The sequence below is a fragment of the Crocuta crocuta genome, unplaced genomic scaffold (assembly GCF_008692635.1).
Source record: "Crocuta crocuta isolate KB4526 unplaced genomic scaffold, BGI_CrCroc_1.0 scaffold142, whole genome shotgun sequence".
Classification (NCBI taxonomy): Eukaryota; Metazoa; Chordata; class Mammalia; order Carnivora; family Hyaenidae; genus Crocuta; species Crocuta crocuta.
The window spans coordinates 2470121-2493477 of record NW_027528892.1 but is presented as its reverse complement, the minus strand read 5'-3'; the positions used below and the strand labels follow the sequence as shown (position 1 = coordinate 2493477).

Sequence of the window (23357 nt, the reverse complement as noted above, 5' to 3'; positions counted from 1 at the left end):
AAAGATACCCCACTAGCAAGGATGAATTCTATCCTTGTTTCAGTTACCTTAATTGTGAGGCCCATACTTTTGTTTTCTATTCATTTTTATGAAATAGACAAGTAAAATGCTATAAAACATTCAAAGAATGGCACAAATACCACAGTCAAAACCACAGTGGACACACTGTCGTCCAGGTGGCGCCACTATCTTATGGTTTTAAGTGGTCAAGCTCACACGTGAAATTTACTCTGCATAAAATGCTTATAATGCATATAACATGTCATGGTTAGATACCTAGCGTATGCAAGAAGTGATGTTGGAGGTTAACGCTGAAAATCCATAAGCCCCTCTACCCAGGGTGGAGAGAGAGTCTGCTTTCTATCATTCATCTCCTCTCTTTCCCTCCTCTTAGAATTGGTGGTCTTGGCCCCTAGGAGCAGGGCCTGGTCCCTTTGTGTCTCCACCTTTGCCTTTGCCTGCCAGATGTGGTCAGACCTTTTAAGATCCTGCCCTTTGCTACTACTTAACCCACGCTAGGATATGTACTCCAGAGAGCAGAGGGAAATACGGAAACTTCAGTAACTAGGGGTATGCAAGGGTCCACCTGCAAGTCAGGAAATGAAGGTGATGGGTTTGCCATGTGGCCAGAATTCAGTTTGAATCGTGAGGCCAGAGGGAGGGCCTGGGCATGGAGCACCATCAGGTGGTGCACAGGCTGGATGGGGATGTACACACAGCGAGTGGAGGCCGCCATGGGAGCAGTGGGAGATGGCCAGAGGGGAAGATGAAGTGTCACGTAAGCAGGGGCCACTTCCTGGGGACCCCACAGCAGGGGACGTGCTGCTCAGCAGTAATAGGCAGAAGGGAAAAGGAAAGATCAACAGCACTTGAATTTATTTTGAATTTTATATTCAAAACATTTTTTCCCAATTGTAAACTTAGAATAACATTTCAAATTAAAATACAAAAAGAAGCAGGATTTTTATTATTTATATTTTTATTTTCCCCATCTTATGAATAGTTTATACAAGTTTAAATGGAAGTTTTCTTCTGGTTTATACATACTTCCATATGTTTAAATACCTGTGAGTTGTTTGCTCTTGTGTGGTGTTTTTTGTTTTGTTTTGTTTTGTTTTTAGCACACTAAGATCACTTTCAGTTCATTAACATTTCAAACTCAAGCTATAAGAGTAAAGTTCCTGGGATGTGAGAAAGTAGTTGGTGAGCGGAGGGAGGGTGCATTATGCCACCTGGAGAGCTCAGATAATGTGTCCACCATGTTTTTAGTCTCCATTTTTATGGGTATGTTTCTTTGCCTGTGTACACATACTACTTTGTAGCTATTTAACAGTATCTACAAGAATTTCCATATAAATACATTCCCATCTATAGGTTTGCTTTCTAAAAACTGCCTTATATTCCATTGTGTGGACATTTTCACCATTTTCTATGTGTGTATAAACAGGTATATATATAAAGGCCATGTATGCTGTACAATTTAACGCCCTGTTACTTCCATTTAATACTTTAAAGGTTTTTTTATGTTAGTGGTTTCCAACAAGCTTAAATAAACAAGTGTACCTGTAGAATGGAATACTACATGGCCTTCAGAAAGAATGGTATAGATCTGTGTGTACTAGTGTAGAATGATAACCATCATAAATTACTAGGTTTTAAAATGCATACACAAGGGACACCTGGCTGGCTTGGTCGGCAGAACACGCGACTCTTCATTTTGGGATTGTGAGTTCCAACCCCATGTTGGGCATAAAGTTTACTTAAAAAAATAAAAATAAAAAAGTTAAAAGCACACACATGAAAAACACCTAATGTGATCTCATTTCGATAAAAATTTAATGCTATTCTGTGGATGTCAAAAGGTTTAGTATAGCAACAGATTTGATCAGTAGGTGTGGCTTGTGGTTTCTACATTAAATATTCTGTACTGTCTGAACGTTGTACTACCTTTTATGTTTGCAATCAAAATAAAGTTAAACTTCTTGAAAGCATAAACTTAATGGCTACATAGCATTCCATTAAAGATTTTTATGTTTTTATTCCTTCCTGTTTGGTGAAAATTTTGGAGGAATGCAGTTTTTTGAGTGCACTGACTTACTTTAGCGAGAGCAAAGTAGGTTATTGGCCTTTGGGGCCTTACGCTTCCAGTGATGCATTGTTGAAATACAGAATTTCTTGGGAGGAGGCCAGACCCCAGCACTGGTTTTGTGGTGCTTTCCTAAAGCCAGAGTCTGTCTCCAGCCCTTCTTAGAAATGCATACTTAAATAAATGGTCAGAAGTTAAAGTGTTGGCCATACCCCTCATCACTTTTGTTAAAATTACTCTTTACCATTTAGTCCTCAGAAATTTCATAGTTTGTATTTTAAATAGTTATTGCTTCTCTTGATTTAAAAACCTTTCTTTATTATAAACTAAATCCCATGTATGTGTACACTTTCACGCAAGTCAGTTTGGGGACAGTATTAGCTCGGTTAGTGTATTTGTCTTGACACTTGCGTCATTGTGGTGGAAAGAATACTGTACGTTTCCATATGTTTGGGTCATTTTACAGACAACACACTGCGCCCACCACACACATACCTTATTCAGGATTGTCCTGATAGTTTTGTACACTTATTCTTCTAGAGGAACTGGATTCTCGATTTGTCAAAGCTCCCCATCCTTTTATTGGATTTTAATGTATGTATGTTCAAGGAAGGATTGACAATTTCCACATTCCCATCCAAAAACATGTCTTCATGTACATAGGACTTGTTTTATGTCCTTCTATACGCTTAAAAAGATTTGTTTGGAGTTGCAGATAGTTTGAATTTATTTATGGGAATTTATTTATTTTGCTATTAATGGGATTTTTCCCTTGTATTTACTGACAGGCTTGTCAGATCAAAATAATGCCTTTTCCACATTATGCCTTTCATTTCTTTGTCTTCAGTTGTGTTAGCTAGATTTTTCCAGAATAGTGTTGCATGGTGGTTGTGAAGGACCTCTCTTCCTGGCCTCCACTTTTAGTTGGAATACCTTTAGTGTTTAATATATTTGCTTGCTTTTATTTGAGGTAAATCTTTATTGTTCATAGGTGGCCTCCTGGTTGCACTGTTTGCTAAGAATGTATAAGGAGAGGCTGTTGAAGTTTGCAAACTCTTTTTAACACGTAACAATGCTCATGGGACTCCCTTCCCCCTATAATCCATTGTATAGAACAGTCCACTGGAATTGGAATATCTTCTTTTTATTACTGGAATGAGCTATTTATAGTGTTCTAGATTGGATTTATTAAACATTTTTGCATCTAAGTGCAAAAAACTTTATTGAACACCTGTGTGCCAATCCTGTGAGATAAAAAATACAGTGATAGAAAAGGCAACAGAGGCCTTGCCCTCAGGGACTTTGGGTGTAAGTGCAGACACTCTCATATCTACTGAGTTCACGCATCTTTAGGTACATCTCTGATCATATGGGTAAATTGTTACTGTTGGCCTTTCCGGGTTGTCCTTGGACAGGCTTCCCCCTCAGCCCCAACATTTCATGTGATCGTATCAGACAAACCTTTACCCAACTCCTCTTTGATGCTTTCATCTCAGCTACCTCCAAACCTGTATCTTCTGTTTTCTTTAACGGTAGGCGTGGCTGTTGCCATGGAGGCAGAAGCTGGACTGGGGAAGTGGGGGCGAAGTGGGTAGAGCAGTTTGCTTTTGATTGGCCAGAGGCGCTGTCACAGGACGAGTTCACCTGAAATCTGGGTCTTCCTGAGGGTAAGGTGAGTATGGGGCCCTGGCAAGTACTCGCCCAGCATATCCGGCCCCACTCTGAGTTGCCCTTTTGGCTGTAAATGGAGGACAGAGTGAGTCAGGGACAAGGGTTGGGTCACTTGGTCAGGATGCACCTAACCTCATCTCACAGGGCTCACCTGCTGTCAGGTACCCCTGTAGGAGTTTGTCGATCGGTGTCTCCTTTTCCGGAGTTTGACTCTTGAGGACTTGGACAGGATTCGAGTCCCACTTTGGGACTATGGTTATACAAGAACACGTTAGCAACATAACAGTTTTCTGACATGCGCTTGTCCCTTCCCATGGCTCCATGTGTAAAATGGCATCACTCACTCATTTACTGTGGCAGCTTTTTAGTGCTACACGTATAACCTTTTGTAAACTGGAAACTAGATGTATATGTAAGGACTTTATTGTAGTTGGCACCTGACTTTTTAGCTTTTTTTTTTCCTTACTACTTGATTGTCCTTAAATGGAGACTTGTTGGTTCAAAAGAAATGGGCATTTTTAATGTTATTAAAACATAGGCTGAAATGGCATCCAGAATTACGGTTCATACCTGTACCAGCCAGCTTCTCACCAACATCAGTTTTTCCTTTTGATTTTTCTTTTTGAAATATCTGCCCATTTGATGGGCCAAAAAAGTGTTCACTATAATATTTCACATTTCTTTGATTTCTGATGAGATTGTTAGAAATTATCACTAATTTTATGGACTGTATTTTTTATTTTCACGGGGTGACGTTTCTCTTATTACTTTCTAAGAGCTTCTCACATTTGAAATATTAACTGTCATCTATGTTGCAAAATATTTTCCCCCTCCTTTTATGGTTTGTTTTTATTTTGGTTGCTTTTTATAGTGCAGAAAATTTGTACCCATTTTTATTTTCCTGTCTGCTGAGTAGTGGTCTTTCGGTGGGCTTTGCTGTTGGAATTCTGCTTGGGCATTCTTCTCCCCATCGCTGTTCTTTGCTGTTGCACACAGTGCCTCTGTGAACACACCTGTATCTCTGTCCCCATGGGCAGACAGGTCTATCAGCTAGATTTCAGATTCAGTGGAATCCCTAGGATAAGGGATGACCTTGCATTTAGGTATTAATAATTGCTGGAGATCTGGGGAGTATAGTCAACTTACAGCTGCAATTTCTGTGTGTGATTCTTGGTTTCAGAGTTCCAGAGTTGATTCTTTGGGGTTCTCTAAATTGCCTGGTTTAGGATATGACCTTGGGCTTCAGCAGGGCGTGATGGGCAGGGAAGGGAAGAGACCCCCCCCTCGGTGTTCAGGCATCACGGTTGCATGAACTCACTTAGTGGGTGGAACGGTCTCTAAGGCCTCTACAAGTGCTTTTGTTTATTGTTTTGTTTTAACTTTAATTTATTTTTTTGACTAGGTAATACATGCTCATGGTAAAAAATAAGTAAATAAAAACAAAAAACAAAAGGAGACTATACAGTGAAAAAGTAAGTTTCCCTTCTTTCCCTGGCCTCCAGTTCCCTTCCCCACGGGTGATCACTATTAATCGCTATTACTAGTCTTATATATATTCTTACAGAAATAGTCTGTTTAAGTAAACACATCTGTTTTTATAATTTCTTAAGAGTGCTCTACACATTTTCGTGCCCCATTTTGCACTTAACTCCGTTAGAGGTCATCTCATATCTGTTTATTTCCGATTGCCTCATTATTTTAAAAGGTTTCATAATCATGAATATGTACCATATTTTGTGCATTGTCAGTACTACTTCAATGATTATATTCTTGCACATATGTCATTATGTATTTCTGGGATAAATTCATGGAAATAGAATTTATAGGACAGGGTACATACATTTAAAATTTCAAGGAGTTATCCAAATTGCTCTCTATAAAATCTCCATTGCCACAAGCACTATGTGGGTACGCCCAGTACAATATACACATACTTATATTGTCCATCTTTATGATTACTCTGTTCTTTTTTACTCTCAGATCTGAAATGAACCTCCTCTGCATTTGTGGGAAGGAGTTGTTAGGGCCTGATTCTTTTTTTTTAAGGTTTTCCTGTTAAATTAAAAAAAAAAATTTAATGTTTTTGCTGACTAAGGGCTGTTCTGTTGCCCTGGTTAGAAAATCTTAAGGACATTTAAAGAAGATCATATTTGTTTGCTCTAGTCCTGAATTTCTTGAGAAAAGAAATGAATGAATTTTTGGTGTAGGATTTGGCATGTACCTTATGACAGGATTCTTAAGGGCATTTAAACAGACAGATTATTAATGAGTAGAATGTCCTCCATCTATTTTCTGTGTTCTGGAAGGGTTTTTATAACATAGTGAGTTCATCGCTCATGGAAATCTTAATGGAAGTTGCCCCTTAAATCATTTCATTTTTTTAAATTTCTTCCCTAGATTTTCCTCTGCTTTCTGAGGTTTGCCTGTCTGTATTCTCTTAGAAAAGTTACTGATTCCCTGTCAAACCTTTTCATCTTACAGTTATTGTATAGAGTTTTCACCTACTGGTGGTTTACACTTCAAATACATGTCTACTGGAAAGAAAAATTACCATAGTAAAGAAGTGCATGTATGAAGTCAAAGTTGTCCTTACTATCTCCCAATTTTATCGTCTAGTTAGAAGAGCCCCTTTCTGCTCCATAATTCTAAAAAGTAATCTTTTATTTGGATTTTAGCGTTTTTATATATGGTATGACCCTTTCCCCCAGGTGAAAGATCAGCTAGTTTTCCTACTACTGAAGTAATGTGTACATTCCTTATTGGTTTGTAAATGCCACTTTTCAGGTCACTGCTGGATACCTGACTACTGTGTGGTCAACTTAGACCATGATTCCTAAGTGAATCCAGTTTCTTGTCATAAGTTATAAGTAGGTCTTTTTTGTTGTTTTATTTCTTGGGTTTTGATGGTATACACAGAACCATCATTGTTATTTTTATGTAGTCTTTCTCCTTTAGGTGGATTATAAACGAACTTTCTTACCCTGAGATTATGTGAAAATATTCCTTAAATTTTGTGTATGGTTTGTTGGCCTTTTGATAAATGAATTTTCAAAATATTGATCAAGTGGAACTCTTCCAGGTCAACTTTGGAACCATCACCAAGTTCGGCAACATTAATATTTTTCGAAGTTCCATTAAATTATATAGATTAACTTGGGGGAGGTCTTAGAGCTTTAATATGCCAAATACATACATTCCCATGATTATCCCATGTCTCCAGTTACTGCCTTTTATTATTATAGTTTGTAACATTATCCATGTGGATGCTGTTGTCTTTCATTAAATCTTTTCTGTCTTTATAATGGCAGTTCTCTTCCCACTTTTTAGAATTTTTAATTGCTGATACATATTTAGGGAGCCTGTTGTGAGTTCCTTATTAAATTATTGTAAGGTCTGTTTCCATTGATTCACAGTATCTGAGCGGACACTCTTAAATGAAAGAGAATGATAGTTTTAGATCTTTCTTTATGTCTCAGGTTTTTCTTGCCTTGTTGTAACTGGCTGGAACTCTGTAGAATAGTGTTCAACGGTGATAGTGCTAGAGACTTTTGTCTCCTTTTATAACTGAATTTGGTCTGTGGTTTGTTAGTGCTAGTTTTGTATTGGCTTTTTAAATTATTCTGATTTCATAAAAACATTGGGAACCCTCTCTATTTCTCTTTGGTTGGTTTACGACCTTGGAATTGGCCTTTTCTTGAAGGTGATATATAATGCCTCACCTCTGATGCTATCTGTGTTCACAGCCATTTGGAGAATTAATTCTCTGACACTCTTTTTGCATTTCTTCCATGTTTATTTGTCCATGTGGTTTTTTTTCTTTAAAATGTCTGCAGGTCCCTGCCATTTTGACCCTGTTCCTGCGGAAAGCTGCTTGTTCTGAAGTTCTGGAAAGGATCCTCTTCTCAAACAGGTGATTTACATACCTGAAGGTATCCTGTCTCCTCTGAGAAGTTGGACTAGTGTCTACTATGGGACTAGAGTTTCCTCTGGGATCTGGGTGCTGAAGAGCAGGCTTGGGCTTCCAGCCCTTTCGTCTTTGCCATTCAGGCCTGCTGGGTTGGAGAGCACTGCCCTGATGAGGGCAGTGCACTCTGTCCCTCTTAGCCAGGCATCGCTCCAGTCCCCAGAGCCTGGACACTTGCCCTTTTCCTTCCCTGACTTTGGAAGTCTTCTGCCAGGCAGGGTGCCATCTCGTGTCCTCCCCTCTGTCGTCACCCATCCTCAAGAAGGGCAGGGCAGACAGAGAGGCAGTACTTGATTCCCAAGGGTCTTCATGATAGGTGTGCGTGCGTGCGTGTGTGTGTGAAGGTTGATGCATCAGAGGAGAGCGGTGGGAGAAAGCATGGCGGGGGTAGGGGTGTTTCTGCATGAGCAGAGTGGAAGCCTGTCACTGCAGGGGGGAAATGGCATGGCAGAGTTTGCTAGGTTTATTCACAAATAACATATGAAACACCTTTTTTTCTCTTTATAAAAAAAAAAAGAACCTTTATTTTAAACTTACTGGTTTAACATTTAAAACAAAAGCATAAAATTTTTACTGCATATTGTTTTGTTTTTCCTTGGAAGTGAAGCCAGAAGTTCAAAAGTGTCAGGTGAATTAATTCATCTAAATTCACCCAAACCTAGATTTTTTCCCATATTGTCTACATTCTCATACCATTTGTGGCTGTCCACATGGGGAGATGGTTTAGGTAATGGGAAATGTATAGCCTTAATTGATTGCATTAGAAAAAATGAAAATCAGCTTTTAAACTCAGTCTAAAAGGTTTTTCTAAAATGAAGAGGCGGATAATAAAAGAAAAAAAGAAATGAAATAAATGAAGGGAAATAAATGGGAAATAAATGAAGCAATACAGAGGATTATCAAAGCTGGTTCTTTTTTTTCTAGGAGAGAGAGAGAGAGAGAGACAGCGTGAGCAGGGGAGGGTCAGAGAGAGAGGGAGACACAGACTCTGAAACAGGCCCCAGGCTCTGAGCTGGCAGTCAGCACAGAGCCCGACGCGGGGCTCGAACCCACGAACCGCGAGATCATGACCTAAGCGAAAGTCGGACGCTTAACCGACTAAGCCACCCAGGTGCCCCAAAGCTGGTTCTTTCCTAGAGGGGCTGGTAGAAAAGTGGGCAGGTGAGGGTGGGTGACACGCCAGAATGTTCTTTGGAAGGAAGGGCATAGAGGTTAATCCAGGATGTTCTCTCTCCCCAGAAACTTAGCTATGCTTCTTCAGCCACGTTTTAATGCATGCCTATGTCTAAAACCTATTTTATTTTATTTATTTTTCAAGTTTGTTTATTTTTGAGAGAGACACCATGAGCAGGGAAGGGGCAGAGAGAGAGGGAGAGAGAGAATCCCAAGCAGGCTCCATGCTGTCAACACAGAGCCCAGTGTGGGGCTCAGACTCACAAAACCGTGAGATCATGACCTGGGCTGAAACCAAGAGTTAGACACTTAACTGACTGGGCCACCCAGGTGCCTCTAAAATCAATTTTTAAAATGGGTTTGTGCCCGTTAATTTCAGTATGTTCTATCAGGGTTGGTACCTGACTTTGTGACAGGCAGGCACTAGAGGATACAGGGCTGAAAAAGTTAGTCTCTAATCCCTGGAGTAGAGTTTATAGTTGAGGCTGTGGAGAGGGGCAAGTTAACTCCAGTAGTTAAAAATACATAGGAGTGCTTGCAACACCTGAGAGGTGAATAGTGCAGCTCAGGAAACCTACCCGAGGAGGAGGCGTCAGCAGAGCCCGAGGCTGGGGTTCGGGACAGGCATTTGTCAGAAGGGTGTGCAGTGCCGACAGAAGGTGTCCTGAGCGAACCTGCAGACTCTACCCCTCTGGCCAGTAGAACTTTCCACAGTGATGGAGACATTCAGAAATCATCAGAAATGGCAGATTTGACCCTTGTTCCCTGTATCCCCTTTTCCATTTTTGCTGAGAAAAAAATTGACCTTCGCTTTTAGTGATGCCTAGCACCTTGAGCCTCTCTCATGTGTGGGCAGTGGGTAGGCAGGCCTTTTAGGATATTAGCTTATTTCACCTCACGTTCTAAAAGGGTTGAGGGCTGTTGTTCCCCTGGAGTAGGTAAGGGGACAGACTCTAGGACATTGAATAGTTGCCCATAGGGATGACACCAGTTAGTAGCAGAGCTGACTCTCAAGCAAGTCATGCTTGGAACCCCTATGAGAGGCTGTGTTTGTGTGCCACATGTGCATCTGTATAGTGCGAGACTGTGCCTCTCTGCCCCTGGGGTTTGTTCACAGAGCATTATTGATGCCCATGTAGGGCAGCCCCACACTGCTGCCTCATCTCACCTTCTGGGACATGTGTATATCTCATTGCGATCTACAGGTCCCCGAGACCGTCACAGACTGCCGTGTCTTTCCTTTTGATTCATGTTTGGTTCCTCCAGTGAAGATTTCACTTAGAAAAATGCTGCCTCCGAAGTACTTGTCTGCTACCAAACCCAAGAAGTCATGGGCCCCAGATGTACAAGAACTAGACAGTGACTTGACTAAGGAGCCGGATGCCACCATAAGAGAAGGTGCAACTGACCCGGAATTCTTTCATCAGAGGTTTCGGAATTTCCTCTACGTGGAATTTGTTGGGCCTCGGAAGACGCTGTTCAAACTCCGAAACCTCTGCCTCGATTGGTTGCAGCCACAGACTCGCACCAAGGAAGAGATTATCGAGCTCTTGGTCCTTGAACAGTACCTGACCATCCTTCCAGAAAAGATCAAGCCATGGGTGCGGGCAAAAAAGCCAGAGAACTGTGAGAAGCTAGTTACTCTGCTGGAAAATTACAAGGAGATGTATGAGCCAGGAGGTGAGGCACGGAGGTCGTCGGGAAGCCATGATCTCCCTGGGGTTTGCAGCCATGGCTCCACTGGTGGTCAAGGCCAGATCACTCTCTTCATGGGGTGCCGGCCTGTCATAGGATGTGCAGTGACATACCCCTGGCCCCTCTCTCCTACCCACAGGATGCTGGTTGCACCCCCTCCCCAGCTGTGACAACCAGACATGATGTTGCCGCATGTCTCTGGGGAGTAGAGTGCTCCAGTAAGAACTGCCACCCTAAGGTGGCGTGGGCAGGAATGGCACACCTCAGTGAGGGCCTCTGTGTACCTCATGGCCCTGGCCCAGGCCCCCTTTCATGACACGAAGGGTGTGTTACCGCAGAGAGTTGTGCTGCCGTGTAAAGGGGAGGGGAGGGCGGTGGCAGCCACATAGGCTGCCCAGGTGTGGTAGGAAGCTGAGAAACGCAGGGATCAGATCACTCCAGCTTCCCATGGGGGTGAGGGGATCGTGTGGTCGGGGCAAGGGTGGGCTCCACGTGGGGGAGCTTTTTCGAGAACACAGGTGGGAGGTGATAAAGCATTAAGTCAGCGTTTGTGTCCTCTCAGATGACAACAGCAGTGACCTGCGCAGCGAAGACAGCATAAGCCGGAAGGGAGCAGAGTCCCCACCTCCACGCTCCGCCGCCTCTTTCTGCAGTGAGTAACCCTGTCAGGTTGCAGCACTGTTGGGGTAGACTTGGGCTCAGCTTCCCTGGCCACCCGCTTGACCCAGTGCCTGGCAGTGCACGGTGGGCCTGGTGCTCTCAGTGGACGCAGCAGTGCAGATCTGAGGGGAACGTCAGTTGATGATGCAATGAGACATTTTTTATATCTGAGCAGATACCAGTATGAAACAAATTTTTTTTTAATAATGAGAAAGTATTTCAAGCTGTTTCAAATTGGCAGCGGGCTGTTTAAAGCTGTGCCCACAGCCTCCCCAGGAGGGGCAGAGTTCATCACTACTTGGCCTCTGAAAGCAGTTTTGTTAAAGGTCCTTCAGTGGACTTTTTAAAAGGAAGCTTGATTTTGGGGAAGGCATGTGTTTTGTCTCTTGGGGCAGTGTCATGTGCACGTGGAGACTGGCGGGTGGGTCTGAAGTCATAGTCCGGAGCGTGGGGCTGACCGTGTAGGAGCCAGGAAACAACAGAAGTGTCTGCAGAGGACCGGCCCCTAGCCCACGCTGTGGCACTTGTTTTGCCGTACCCGGCACTTGGGCAAAGCCTCCGGAAGTGGTGTTCCGGGTCCGGGGTAATTGGAAGAGCCCAGATCATGCATGGGAGTCTGGAGACCTCAGTGTGGGATCTGCCTCCTCAAGGGATGAGCGGGGATGGGGCCCCCATCCCACGTGTCCCAGCACCGTGTTAACTCCTCCATGTCTGGCTTCTTCAGGTGACCGGGATCGGGACTGGGACCAGGAGTGGGACCGGGAGCGAGACCGGGACTGGGATCTGGACTGGGAGCGGGACCGGGAGCGGAGAGGCAGGAGCAGAGACCTGGAGGCTCGGGAGCGCTGGCCGTACCCCAGGAACCCCAGAGGCAGTACGTCCCACGCTTGGACTTCCCTGACGCACATGCAGGGCCACGCCATCCCCTGTGCCTCTGTGACACCTTTTCTCTTCCCAGGACTTCCTCAGCGGGACCTTTCCCTTCCTCTAATGGAGAAAACAACTTTTGCGACGGAAAGAGAGCGCAAACGTAGGGACACAGTGATGGATTATGAGTCAAGATCCCAGGTATGCTTAGGTCTCCTCTCTTTCTGGAAAGGCCATCTTCATTTCATGGCAGAGATGCCTTTCTTTCCCAGGGGGGTGTGCTCATCTGCCCCTAGAATCCCACCTGAGTGCTCAGAGGGGACACTTCTTCCCTGCATGGAGCCCAGGCCTGTCCCCAGAGGTGGCAAGTGGCTGGGTTGACTCCTGCCTACTTTCTGACTCACCCGCATCATCAGAGGAGCACTTTGCCAACCCGCAGCTGTGGCATGTGGTACGCTGGCCATTTCAGTGGTTCCCTATGGGGCCAGAGAAGCAGGACCATTGCGGGGGTCTTTCTAGCACACCACATGGAGCCAGGGATGCTGCACATCCACGCAGCAGTCAGGCAAGAGAGTGAAGGCTCTGGAGCTAGCAAGGGCTGGGTTCGAGGCCCAGCTTTGCCGCCTGCTAGGTGTGCAGCCTTGGAGCATTTGCTCAACTAAGCTGAGCCTCAGTTTCCTTATCTGCAGAATGGATGTGGCGATTGGCTCAGCAGGGCTGCTGTGAGGAGTGAGTGCAATTCATATGTATACGTGAAGTCCTTAATGCGATGCCTAGCATGTGGTGGGCACAGCCTACATGTCGGCAGTTACGGCAATAGTTTTAGGAGGCGGTGTGCTGGGGAGATCAGTGAACGCGAAAAGGCCTTGGGATCTGGGCTGACCTGTAAAGAGAAGGGTCACTCGTGAAGGAGGGCCACAGCGTGGAAAGGGCTTTGAGAAGAAGGGGGAGCCAAGTTCCTGGAGGCTGCATGCCTGCATCTCCTCTTAGTGCTAAGGACCTCGCCCAGGTCAGAGAGTGCAGAGGGGACTGAGGTGGTCCGCATCCCCCGCTCCCTGGAAACATTGAGCCTTAAAACCACAAAAGGCACTCAGCAGTCCCCTGAATAAGCCTTCGTAGGATACCGTATGGGATCCTCATTCCACAGAGTGCTGGGAAGCAAAAATTGAGGGTTATAACAGACAGTTGTCCAGAGATCTTGATTTGGATTTGAAAGGAAGCTTCTTGAAGGCAGTGAAGCTAGGGTCAGGAGGTCTCAGGTGAAGGCCCTGGGGCAGGAACCAGACAGAGGCCAAGCAGGCGGAACACAGAGGGCAGAAGAGCTGAGACAGCTTCAAGGCATGGCTGGGCCTGGCGCAGGTGTCCTGTGTCCTGCAGCTGAGCGGAGAGCTCAGGTCAGTCCCCAGTGCACGCCTGCAGTGGCACTTAGAAGTTGGTGTCCGCTGGTGGAGGGCTTCCAATCCCACCCTGAAACCTCTGTCACTGGTCCTCTGTCCAGGAGACCAGCAAGGACCACAGGTGTATGGGAGGGAGGGGTGAGCAGAGCACACGCAGCGGTAGTAACTGGAGGAAGGTGGGTGGGGTCGGAGGTAACTGCATCCCTCTGTCCCAGACGTCCTTGTCCCTTGTGACAGAGGAAACTAAGTTTGTGGCACACTTAGTTTGCTACTAATTTTAATACCTTATTTGAAGAAACCAAATTGGCCAAAATTTTAGGAATCTAGATAAAAATACTAAACAAACTCACTCTTAAGCTTGATTTTTGACAACAAAAAGTCTCCGTGATACGCCCTTACCCCCGAGGAGGTGGTGCGGTGTGGTGCGCATCCGCGGCTTGCAAGCCCTGCTCCGTTCCCACTCATCTGTAATGGTGTGAGCGATTCAAGCCCTTATTTGGGGGTGTTGAAATACTCAGGAAATAAAGATGATAGGAGGTTGCTAATTTTGCTTTTTATTTATTTTTTAAAAAAATTTTTTTTAATGTTTTTATTTATTTCTAGGAGAGAGAGAGAGAGATAGCGTGAGCAGGGCAGGGTCAGAGAGAGAGGGAGACACAGACTCTGAAACAGGCTCCAGGCTCCGAGCTGGCAGTCAGCACAGAGCCCGACGCGGGGCTCAAACCCACAAACCGTGAGATCATGACCCAAGCGAAAGTCGGACGCTCAAGCGACTAAGCCACCCAGGCGCCCCTAATTTTGCTTTTTTAAACACCCTTCCTCGACCCCGGTGATGGTTGGCTCCTCGTCCTTGTAGTCGGAGGAGAGTCTGGACACCACAGGTTGCCACTAACCTGGCCTGTGGGCTGGCGGCCACCGCAGATGAATGGTATCGCGAGGCGCCCAGAACAGGGAGTCATCTGTTAGCGTGTGCGTAACTCTGCACTGCCTGTCGGAGTCGTGCTGCTTTCCAGGCAGCACCCGTTTGAGGGACACTCAGTGGCTGCTTCTGCAAGTTGAGGTGCCATTTTGGCTACAGATCCATAGTAACCAGCTGCTGTAGAGACACCCACTTAGGGAGATTAACTTACCTTTAATCATCATTTTTCTTTCATAGAACAGTGTAGTTCACAATTCAACATGCTCTTACTTTACTCAGGCAGAGAGAAGAATATGAAAAGTAGCCCTTCCCTTTTGCCTTTGCCTATGGGGTCTGTCAACACCAGGGACGGTGACTCTTCTGACTCCCTAAACCTCCCAAGTTCTTGACCTCATCTACTCTCTCTGTTGATGCTTCAGGTCAGGAGCCCAGGTTTCCTTCCTTTAACTGTGGATGCATTTGTGTCCCCCCATCCTCCCCTCCCCCGGTCTTCCCTTCATAGTAGAATACACCAGTGCTGGGACTCAGGACGCGCTGTCGCCAGACAGGAGCTGGGCAACCAGCAAAAGTGATAGCCGTTCACTCTACGGGGTGCCCGTTGTCCCGAGTTCGCAGAGCCTCCTGAGCTTCTGTAACTTGTGCGCTGCTCTAGGCCTTCTCAGCCCAGACCTAGAAAGAATTTCGTTTTTGAAGGTCTGCTCAGTTTTGGTTGTGGTTTTTGCGTTCCATCATTGGATGTTGGCAGTTGCATCAATGAGGCCTTCCTCTGAAATCCCAGTGTGTGTGCACGTGTGCACTCTTGTTTCTGCATTTCACACAGCTGTAATGTCTGTGCCACTTCCCAGCAAGGAGCTGTAATCAATTTAATATCAAGATGTCTTTTATATAGTAGTGTAGTAATTTACATTTTCTTTACATAACTCTTCTTGGTGTTTAAGCAACATATCACGTTGCAGAAAATCCCCATGATATTGCTGGGCAGGTTGATGCTGACTCTCCATTTTACGGATGAAGAACCTGAGGCTTAGAAAGATTTCTGTTCCCAAGGCTGCATGGCTCAGAAATGGTACAGTCCCCCTTTGGTCCTTGAGTTTTCTCTTGCTCCCAAACCTGTGGGCGTCCCATAGGTTGTGTCCATCCTTATGTCTGTCTCCAGGCCTCGGTGCTGTGCTCCCCGGGACCACGCTTCCCTGATACCGCTGATGTCCTAGTGCATCAGTAAGAAAAGGTGTCGTGAGATCCTGCATAGAAGACTCTTATGAATAATCCAGGGACTTGGAAAATGACTTCTAGAGACGTGTCCACTAAGTGGGAAAGGCAGCTGTAAAATGAAGGCATTCAGTTCCATCAGGGGTTCCATCAGGGGTTCCATCAGGGTTATTTGGGATATCTCTGTGCCTGGAAGAGTACAGCATGTCCCCATGGTGTGCAGTGAAGGTGAACACATGACACAGTGGGACCGCTGAGGGTGGCTTAAGTCCCACTTCCTGACCAGACATCTGCTGAAACACATTTTCCTTCCATCCCTGCACATGCCACACAGTCCATGTTTGGCCTGTTGAAGCTCTCACACCACCAACCCCTTTCCTCTGCATCAGAGTCTTACCACTTAAGGCCCCGCCGAAGTCCCTCTACCATTTAGCACTGATTATCTGTACCCCACTTTATTGTTTATTGTTCTCTAATTGTTTCATGAGTCTTTTCTCTCCAACCAAATTATAAGCTGCATGAGGGCAAGGATTGTGTGTCATACGTCTTTTGGATCTTCCTCACAGTATAGCACCAAGGTAGGTATGCAGTAGGTCCGTAGTAAAACTTGCCCCGGATCACTCAGAACCCCAGACACTGTGCGCACTTTCTACATATCTGTGTGTGTGTAGCACCCGTGTTGCCAGCGTTCTCTCTCGGGCGCCCCTGGAAGGACTCCATCAAGAGGTCTGTGTTTGGTATTTCAGGATGCCGTGTCATACCAGGATGTTGTGAATCTGACTGAGGACAGGAAGCCTCAGAACCCGATTCAGGACAACATGGAGAACTACAGGAAGCTGCTGTCTCTGGGTAAGCAGAGAAACCCAGTTACTGGAGCTCTTTGTCACCTGACTCTTAAAGCTATAGGACATTAGATTCCGTGTTAATCTATTTGGATTTTAATTTTTTTTTTAATGTTTTATTTCTTTTTGAGAGAGAGAGAGAGAGAGAGAGAGAAACAGTGTGAGCAGGGGAGAGTCAGAGGGAGGAGGAGACACAGAATCCAAAACAGGCTCCAGGCTCTGAGCTAGCTGTCAGCACAGAGCCTGATGCGGGGCTCAAACCCACGAACTGAGATCATGACCTGAGCCTAAGTCAGATGCTTAACCGACTGAGCCACCCAGGCGCCCCCTATTTGGATTTTAAGGGTGATGAGAAGCCTTTGAAATATTTTTAGCAGAGAAATAAACGATGAGATGTGTTTTTGAGAAATCATTCTGGCTTTGGGTATGTTGAGTGTATTATACAAGGTCGGGAAGATTGGGGAGATGTCTCTTGCCACAAGAATTGATGCTTTTTCTGGAGAGGTGGCAGTGAAGATTTTTACATATACACTTAGAATGGGATCCTGAGTTCCAGTTTGGACTTTCCTCGAAGTTGGCTAGCATAGTGGGCAGTTGGCTGGCATTGAAGGGAGAGAGCTTTGCAAGGCAGTGGAGCCTTGAGGAGCTCTGGTATTAGGAGAACAGAGGAAAAGAATCAAGAAGGAGGAAGAGAATCCTGGAAGCCAGTGAAAAGGAGGGTGTCAGGATTTAAGTGTTGATTACAGGAAGGTGAAGACTAAAAAGGATGCACTGAATTTCAGGACACGTGGTAGTCTCTGTGTAGATTTCTAGGTGGAATCAGGAGAATTAATTAAAATTTAGGCTAGAATGGGCAGAGGGGTGGACAGTAAGGACATGGGACTGCACATAGAAGACACTCCAGGAGTTGGGTGTGGATCACCTCCTGTTTAGTGGCTCCAAGGAAGGTAGGCACCATCTTACGGTGACGAGTCTTATGCCCAACTTAAACATAAGCTGTCGTATCATTCTTGTGAACAGGTGTTCAGCTTGCAGAAGATGACGGCCACTCCCACATGACACAAGGCCATTCATCGAGGTCAAAGAGAAGTGCCTACCCGAGCACCAGTCGAGGTAAGCACTAGGCAGATTGTACTTAGTGGCCACTTCAGTTAGTGAGATGGGAGCCATACATACATATTGGTAAATCTCTTACGTTTTATATTCACACCATCATCACAGAAGTCTCACTATTACAGGTGCAGGAATTAGGGAGTATTTACCCTTGGGGTTTCTTTTCAGGTCTAAAATCTATGCCTGAAACCAAAAAGTCAACCCATCGGCGGGGAATTTGTGAAGACGAATCTTCCCACGGGGTGATCATGGAAAAATTCATCAAGGACGTTTCACGCAACTCCAAATCAGGACGGGCAAGGGAATCTAACGATAGGTCCCAGAGGTTCCCCAGAAGGCCAGACAATGATTGGAAAGAAGTTTCGTTCAACAAGAGGGAGTCGGTGATTCAGGAGAGGGGCTATGAAGGGAATGGCTTTGGGGGAGGCTTTAATTTTAACTCGAGTGTTGTTTCCAAAAAGAGAGTTCTTGAAAGGAAAAGGCGCTATCAGTTTGACACAGATGGGAAGGGCTCAGCGCATGAGCAGAAAGGCTATGCAAGGAAAAGACCTTTTGAATGTAGTGAAATGAGAAAAGCCATGAGCATGAGCAGCCTTAGCGCCCCCTCTTTCACCGAGTCTCACCCACTTGATTTTGGGGCAATGGCTTATGTGTGTGATGAATGTGGGAGGTCTTTCAATGTGATTTCCGAATTTGTCGAACATCAGATCATGCATACTAGAGAGAACCTCTATGAGTATGGTGAATCATTTATTCATAGTGTGGCTGTCAGTGAGGTTCAGAAAAGTCAGGCTGGAGGGAAACGCTTTGAATGTAAGGAGTGTGGGGAAACTTTCAATAAGAGTGCTGCACTTGCTGAACATCGGAAAATTCATGCTAGAGAGCATCTTGCAGAATGTAATGATGAGGAGTATGAGGAGCCCTTTATGCCTAGCCCAACCTTCAGTGAGCTCCAGAAAATATATGGGAAAGATAAATTCTATGAATGTAAGGTGTGTAAGGAAACCTTCCTTCATAGCTCTGCCCTGATTGAGCACCAGAAAACCCATGGCAGAGATGACAAAGATAATGAGCGTGGGGAGGCCTTTAAACCCAGCCCACCCCCCAGTGATCTTCCAAAAGGGTATGGTAAAGAGAAAATGTATGAATGTAAGGTGTGTGGGGAGACCTTCCATCATAGCTCATCCCTGAAAGAACATCAGAAGATCCATACTCGAGGAAACCTCTTTGAAAGTAAGGGTAAAGTGTGTGAGGAAACCTTTATTCCTGGTCAGTCCCTTAAAAGGCGTCAGAAGACGTACCCAAAAGAGAAGCTCTATGACTTTACAGATGGTGGGGATGCCTTTAGGCAAAGCTCAGACCTCAGTGAGCATCAGAAAGTTCATTCTCGAAAGAATGTCTTTGAAGGCAGGGGGTATGAGAAGTCTGTCATTCATAGTGTGCCCTTCACTGAATCTCAGAAGAGTCATACTATAACGAGGCCACCTGAAGAGGATGAGGACGAGAAGGCATTCACCATCAGCTCTAACCCTGATGACAACCAGCAGGTTCCCCCTCAAGAAAATGTCTATGAGAGGAAACCATACGAGAGGTCTGTTATTCATAGCTTAGCCTTTGCTAAAGCTCAGAAGAGTCACAGTACAGTGGGGCCCAGCAAACCAAAAGTGATTGCAGAGTCTACCATTCAAAGCTCAAGTGTTACCGAACATCAGAAAGTCCATGCTGGAGAGAATACCTCCGAAGGAAAGAAATATGAGAGGTCTGTTATCCATAGTGTAGCTGCTTTCAAACCTCCCAAAAGCTTCAGTCGAAATGAAGTCGTTGATGAGAAGGGTGAATCCTCCACTTCTGTCTCAGACCGTCATAATAAGCAGCAGACAACTCCTGCCAGAGAGAACCCTAATGAAGGAGGTACAAATGGCAACTATAAGGACTCTGTCATACAAAGTGTATCCCATATGGAACCTCAGAACAATCCAACTAGTCAGGGATCCAATGAACTTCAGAAGGATGGCGAATCATCTGCTCCCACCTCACCTGTCCGCGAACATCAGAAGGCCCGTTCAAAGAAGAAAAACATTGAGCGTAGGAACTACGAGACCTCTGTCATTCACTCCCTGCGTTTTGGTGACCATCAAGCATTTCGCCCTAGAGAGAAATTCTACGAATGTCCAGAGTGTGGAGAATCCTTTGTTCGTAGCTATGAACTCACTGAGCATCTGAAGATTCATGATAGAAAGAAGCCCTCTGGAAGTAAAAACTATGAACGATCTGTCATTCGCAGCTTAGTCTCTACTGACCCTCAGACCAGTTATGCTGAACAGCAGCCGCAGACAAGTTATGCTGGATACTCAGCACAGATGAGGTACTCTGACCAAGTAGCACAAACAAGTTACATCAAGCAGCCAGTGCAGATGAGTTACACCAGTGAAGCACCGCAGACAAGTTACTCTGGAGGGCACATGAGTTACGCTGTACGACCAGTGCATATCAGTTACGCACAGCAAATGGCACAAACGAGCTACATGGAGCCACCAACACAGATAAGTTATGATGAAGAGCAAGCGCAGACAAGTTATGCTGAACAGCAAGTGCGCAACAAATGTAGGGAGTGTGGGGAATGCTTTGCTACCCTTGAAGCCCTTGGTGCACATCAGAAAATCTATGCCCGAGAGGAACTCCATGGTCGGAAGCTCTTTGGAGACACCGTTATTCAGGGCATAGGCTTGGGTGGGCCTCGGCCAGAAGAGCCTCGGCAGAGTGAGCCAGATGAGCCAGATGAGCAGGACGAGGCTGAAGATGCGATCTATGGCTGTAAGGACTGTGGGCTGGGCTTTGCAGACCGCGCAGACCTAAAGGATCATCAGAAAGTTCACGGCAGAGAGTATCTCATCGATAGTCGTGAGTACACCCATTCTGTAATCCACACCCATTCTGTCAGCGAGTATCAGAAAGATTACATTGGAGAGCAGCTCTATGAATGCCCAGCATGTGGGGAATCCTTCGTTCATAGTTCATTCCTTTTTGAGCATCAGAAAATCCATGAGCAAGATCAATTTTATGGCCAAAGAAGGTATGATGAGCCTTTTATGCAGCCCTTGGTCATCAACCCACAGAGGCCTCATGCCCCACAGAAGAATCCCACTGCAGGAACGTCCCTTCAGTGCCACGTGTGTGGACAAGACTTCATTCATGCCTCTGTCCTCAGCGAGCATATGAGAATTCACACTGGAGAGGATTTTCCAGAGCAGGGCCAGAGAAGTGAAGATGCGGTGAGTCCAGGCTTGGCCCTTACTGAGTATCAGAGAAGTCAAACTGAAGAGAAACACTATGACTGTAAAACATGTGGAGAAACCTTCCTCAATCAGTCAGACCTTAGGGAGCACATGAGAATTCATGAGAAAGATGAGCCCTATGATTATGGGGCCTCCTTCGTTCACACCTCGTTTCTTACTGAGCCCCCAAAAAGAGATTCACCATTCTATGAATGCAAGGACTGTGGGAAGTCCTTTATTCATAACACCGTTCTCAACAAGCATCAGAAGCTTCATCTTGAAGAAGAGGAAGAAGAAGGAGCCCAAGAGGTAGAAGCCAATGTCCTTGTTCCACGAGAAGTTCTGCGGATCCAGGGGTCAAACGTAGAGGCTGCCGAGCCTGAGGTAGAGGCTGCCGAGCCCGAGGTGGAGGCTGCCGAGCCCAATGTGGAGGCTGCCGAGCCCAATGGAGAGGCTGAGGGGCCAGATGGGGAGGCCGCAGAGCCAGACGGAGAGGCCGAACAGCCCAACGGAGAGGCCGAACAGCCCAACGGAGATGCTGATGAACCAGATGGGGCAGGGATCGAAGACCCAGAAGAAAGAGCTGAAGAGCCAGAGGGAGACGCTGATGAGCCAGATGGGGCAGGGATCGAAGACCCAGAAGAAGAAGGTGAAGATCAAGAGATTCAGGTTGAGGAACCATACTATGACTGCAGGGAATGTGGAGAAACCTTCGCTTCCAACTCTGCCTATGGCGAGCACCTGAAAACCCACGCCAGGGTGATAATATTTGAGCCTGGAAGTGTCTATGGGGAAAGCTCACGCTACACTGAACATGCCAGCACCAGCACCAGTGACAACGACAGGGCCGATGACAAGTACTTCAAATGTGATGTCTGTGGGCAGCTTTTCAGTGATCGCCTATCCCTCGCTAGACACCAGAATACTCACACTGGCTGAGAACATAAGAATAAAGGTTAGGAAACCTTCACTTAGAACTTGACCTTTACTAAACCAGACAGTTCAAACCAATCCATAACAATGTCAGAAGAAACTTACCTTGGCACATACACACCTGACTTTTAACATCAGACAACTCAGATTTAAAAGAAACCAAAGGTGGAAACTGCTTTGGTCTCACCTCTCCCATTTGACACCAGTGTGTGCACGTGGGAGAGCTATAGCACATACTTTGCATCTGAGTGACCATGTTGAGGGAAAACCCTAGGGTTTTTTGAGACCACAGAAATTGCCCCTGTCCACTGTAAATGACATTTCTGTAACCTATATATAATGCTCCCTGCAGTGTATATAAAATAGCATATCGTAGCAAAACAGTAATCACCTACCTTTGGATTTAATATGATATACAGCTACAGTTTACTGTGCAGAGGTACCTTATCTGGTACTCAGATTTCTGTTTTTTTTTTTTTTTTTTTTTTGGAGGAGGAAGAGAGCAACAAATTAGAATATATTTCTAAGCATCTTAGATTCTGAGAAAGACTTCTTGTGCATTATTTGGTCCCCATCGGTATTGTTTCGAGTAATTGTGTGTTGTTCCTTACCCTTAAGTATTCCTGTGAAAGTGTAAGCATGAAAGGTAAAATGTCTTTTATTCTTTGCTGTTTGAAAAGGGAAGTGCTTTGAACTTCCTTTTCAGCCATTTCGTCTACACCGACACTTTGGAACCTAATGCTGTGTAAGCCTTTACGATATGTGGATTGGCCTTTTGTGACCCAAAGTGGTTGGTTGCCACATTGTACCTTGCAGTGGTTCTCATGCTAAAATACTAGTTGTCGTTGTGTTTTTTTTGTAACCAACCTGATGTGTGTTTGATAATGAATTTACAAAAGCTGAAGCTTTTCCCTATAAACCCTACATTTTTGCCTTTAAAGAGTGGGTTGCAACCATCACTAGATCACAGTTGTGCCTACTGACGGTTGAGAACCAGAGGGAGAGGCTTTCATATTGTAAATAAGGATGCAGGTTAACAACTTCCATCACTTCCTTTGTGCGCTTCCTGCCTTAAGTAACAAGTAGCATCGTGGCTTCATTAGTGTGAACTGCCACAAGTCAGTCTGCACCCTGGGTGCCCAGGAGCTGGTATCCTTAGAGCTNCCTCGCCTTCTAACTTAAATTTTAAAAAATTAAAAAACAAAAACAACAACAAAAAAAAAGCTTTCTTTACAGTCAACTTAAGCTTAACATGGACTCAGGTTCCCCAGCAGCCTTAATTTGTTTCCTTACCATCTGTTCCTCCCTCTTGCAGCCCTTCTAAGTATTTCTGAGCTATCCATTAGTGTCATGTTTGTCGAATCACCTCAGTTTTCCATTCAATCACAAATTGACCTCATAGCTTGAGGTTTCCTGTGTCCTGTTCTGTGGACCACCTGTGCTCCTTTTGCTTCCCCTCCCCTTGCATAGTGACTATTAAATTTTTTGGCTTTGAGTTGGCTGGAAAAAAAAAATTAAAAAAAAAAAACAAACCTTAAAAGCGGATCTGTAGA

At 45.2% G+C, this 23357-nt stretch overlaps 1 protein-coding gene across 3 annotated transcripts in view; it reads left to right on the top strand.

The window, feature by feature from the left end:
• PEG3 (paternally expressed 3) overlaps positions 1-22965 on the top strand; it is a 30828-nt gene extending 7863 nt beyond the window's left edge. For 2 of the 3 annotated variants that reach the window (XM_077756981.1, XM_077756980.1), the window contains 10 exons: positions 3623-3758; positions 5160-5229; positions 7591-7667; positions 10100-10574; positions 11152-11241; positions 11974-12123; positions 12208-12317; positions 16388-16490; positions 17504-17596; positions 17765-22965. In XM_077756981.1, coding sequence (XP_077613107.1) covers positions 10181-10574; positions 11152-11241; positions 11974-12123; positions 12208-12317; positions 16388-16490; positions 17504-17596; positions 17765-21810 — 4986 coding nt within the window. In that variant the 5' untranslated portion in view covers positions 3623-3758; positions 5160-5229; positions 7591-7667; positions 10100-10180 and the 3' untranslated portion in view covers positions 21811-22965. The remainder of the gene's footprint in view (positions 1-3622; positions 3759-5159; positions 5230-7590; positions 7668-10099; positions 10575-11151; positions 11242-11973; positions 12124-12207; positions 12318-16387; positions 16491-17503; positions 17597-17764) is intronic. The other variant, XM_077756982.1, reaches the window with a different exon arrangement.
• The last annotated feature ends 392 nt before the right edge of the window (positions 22966-23357 follow it).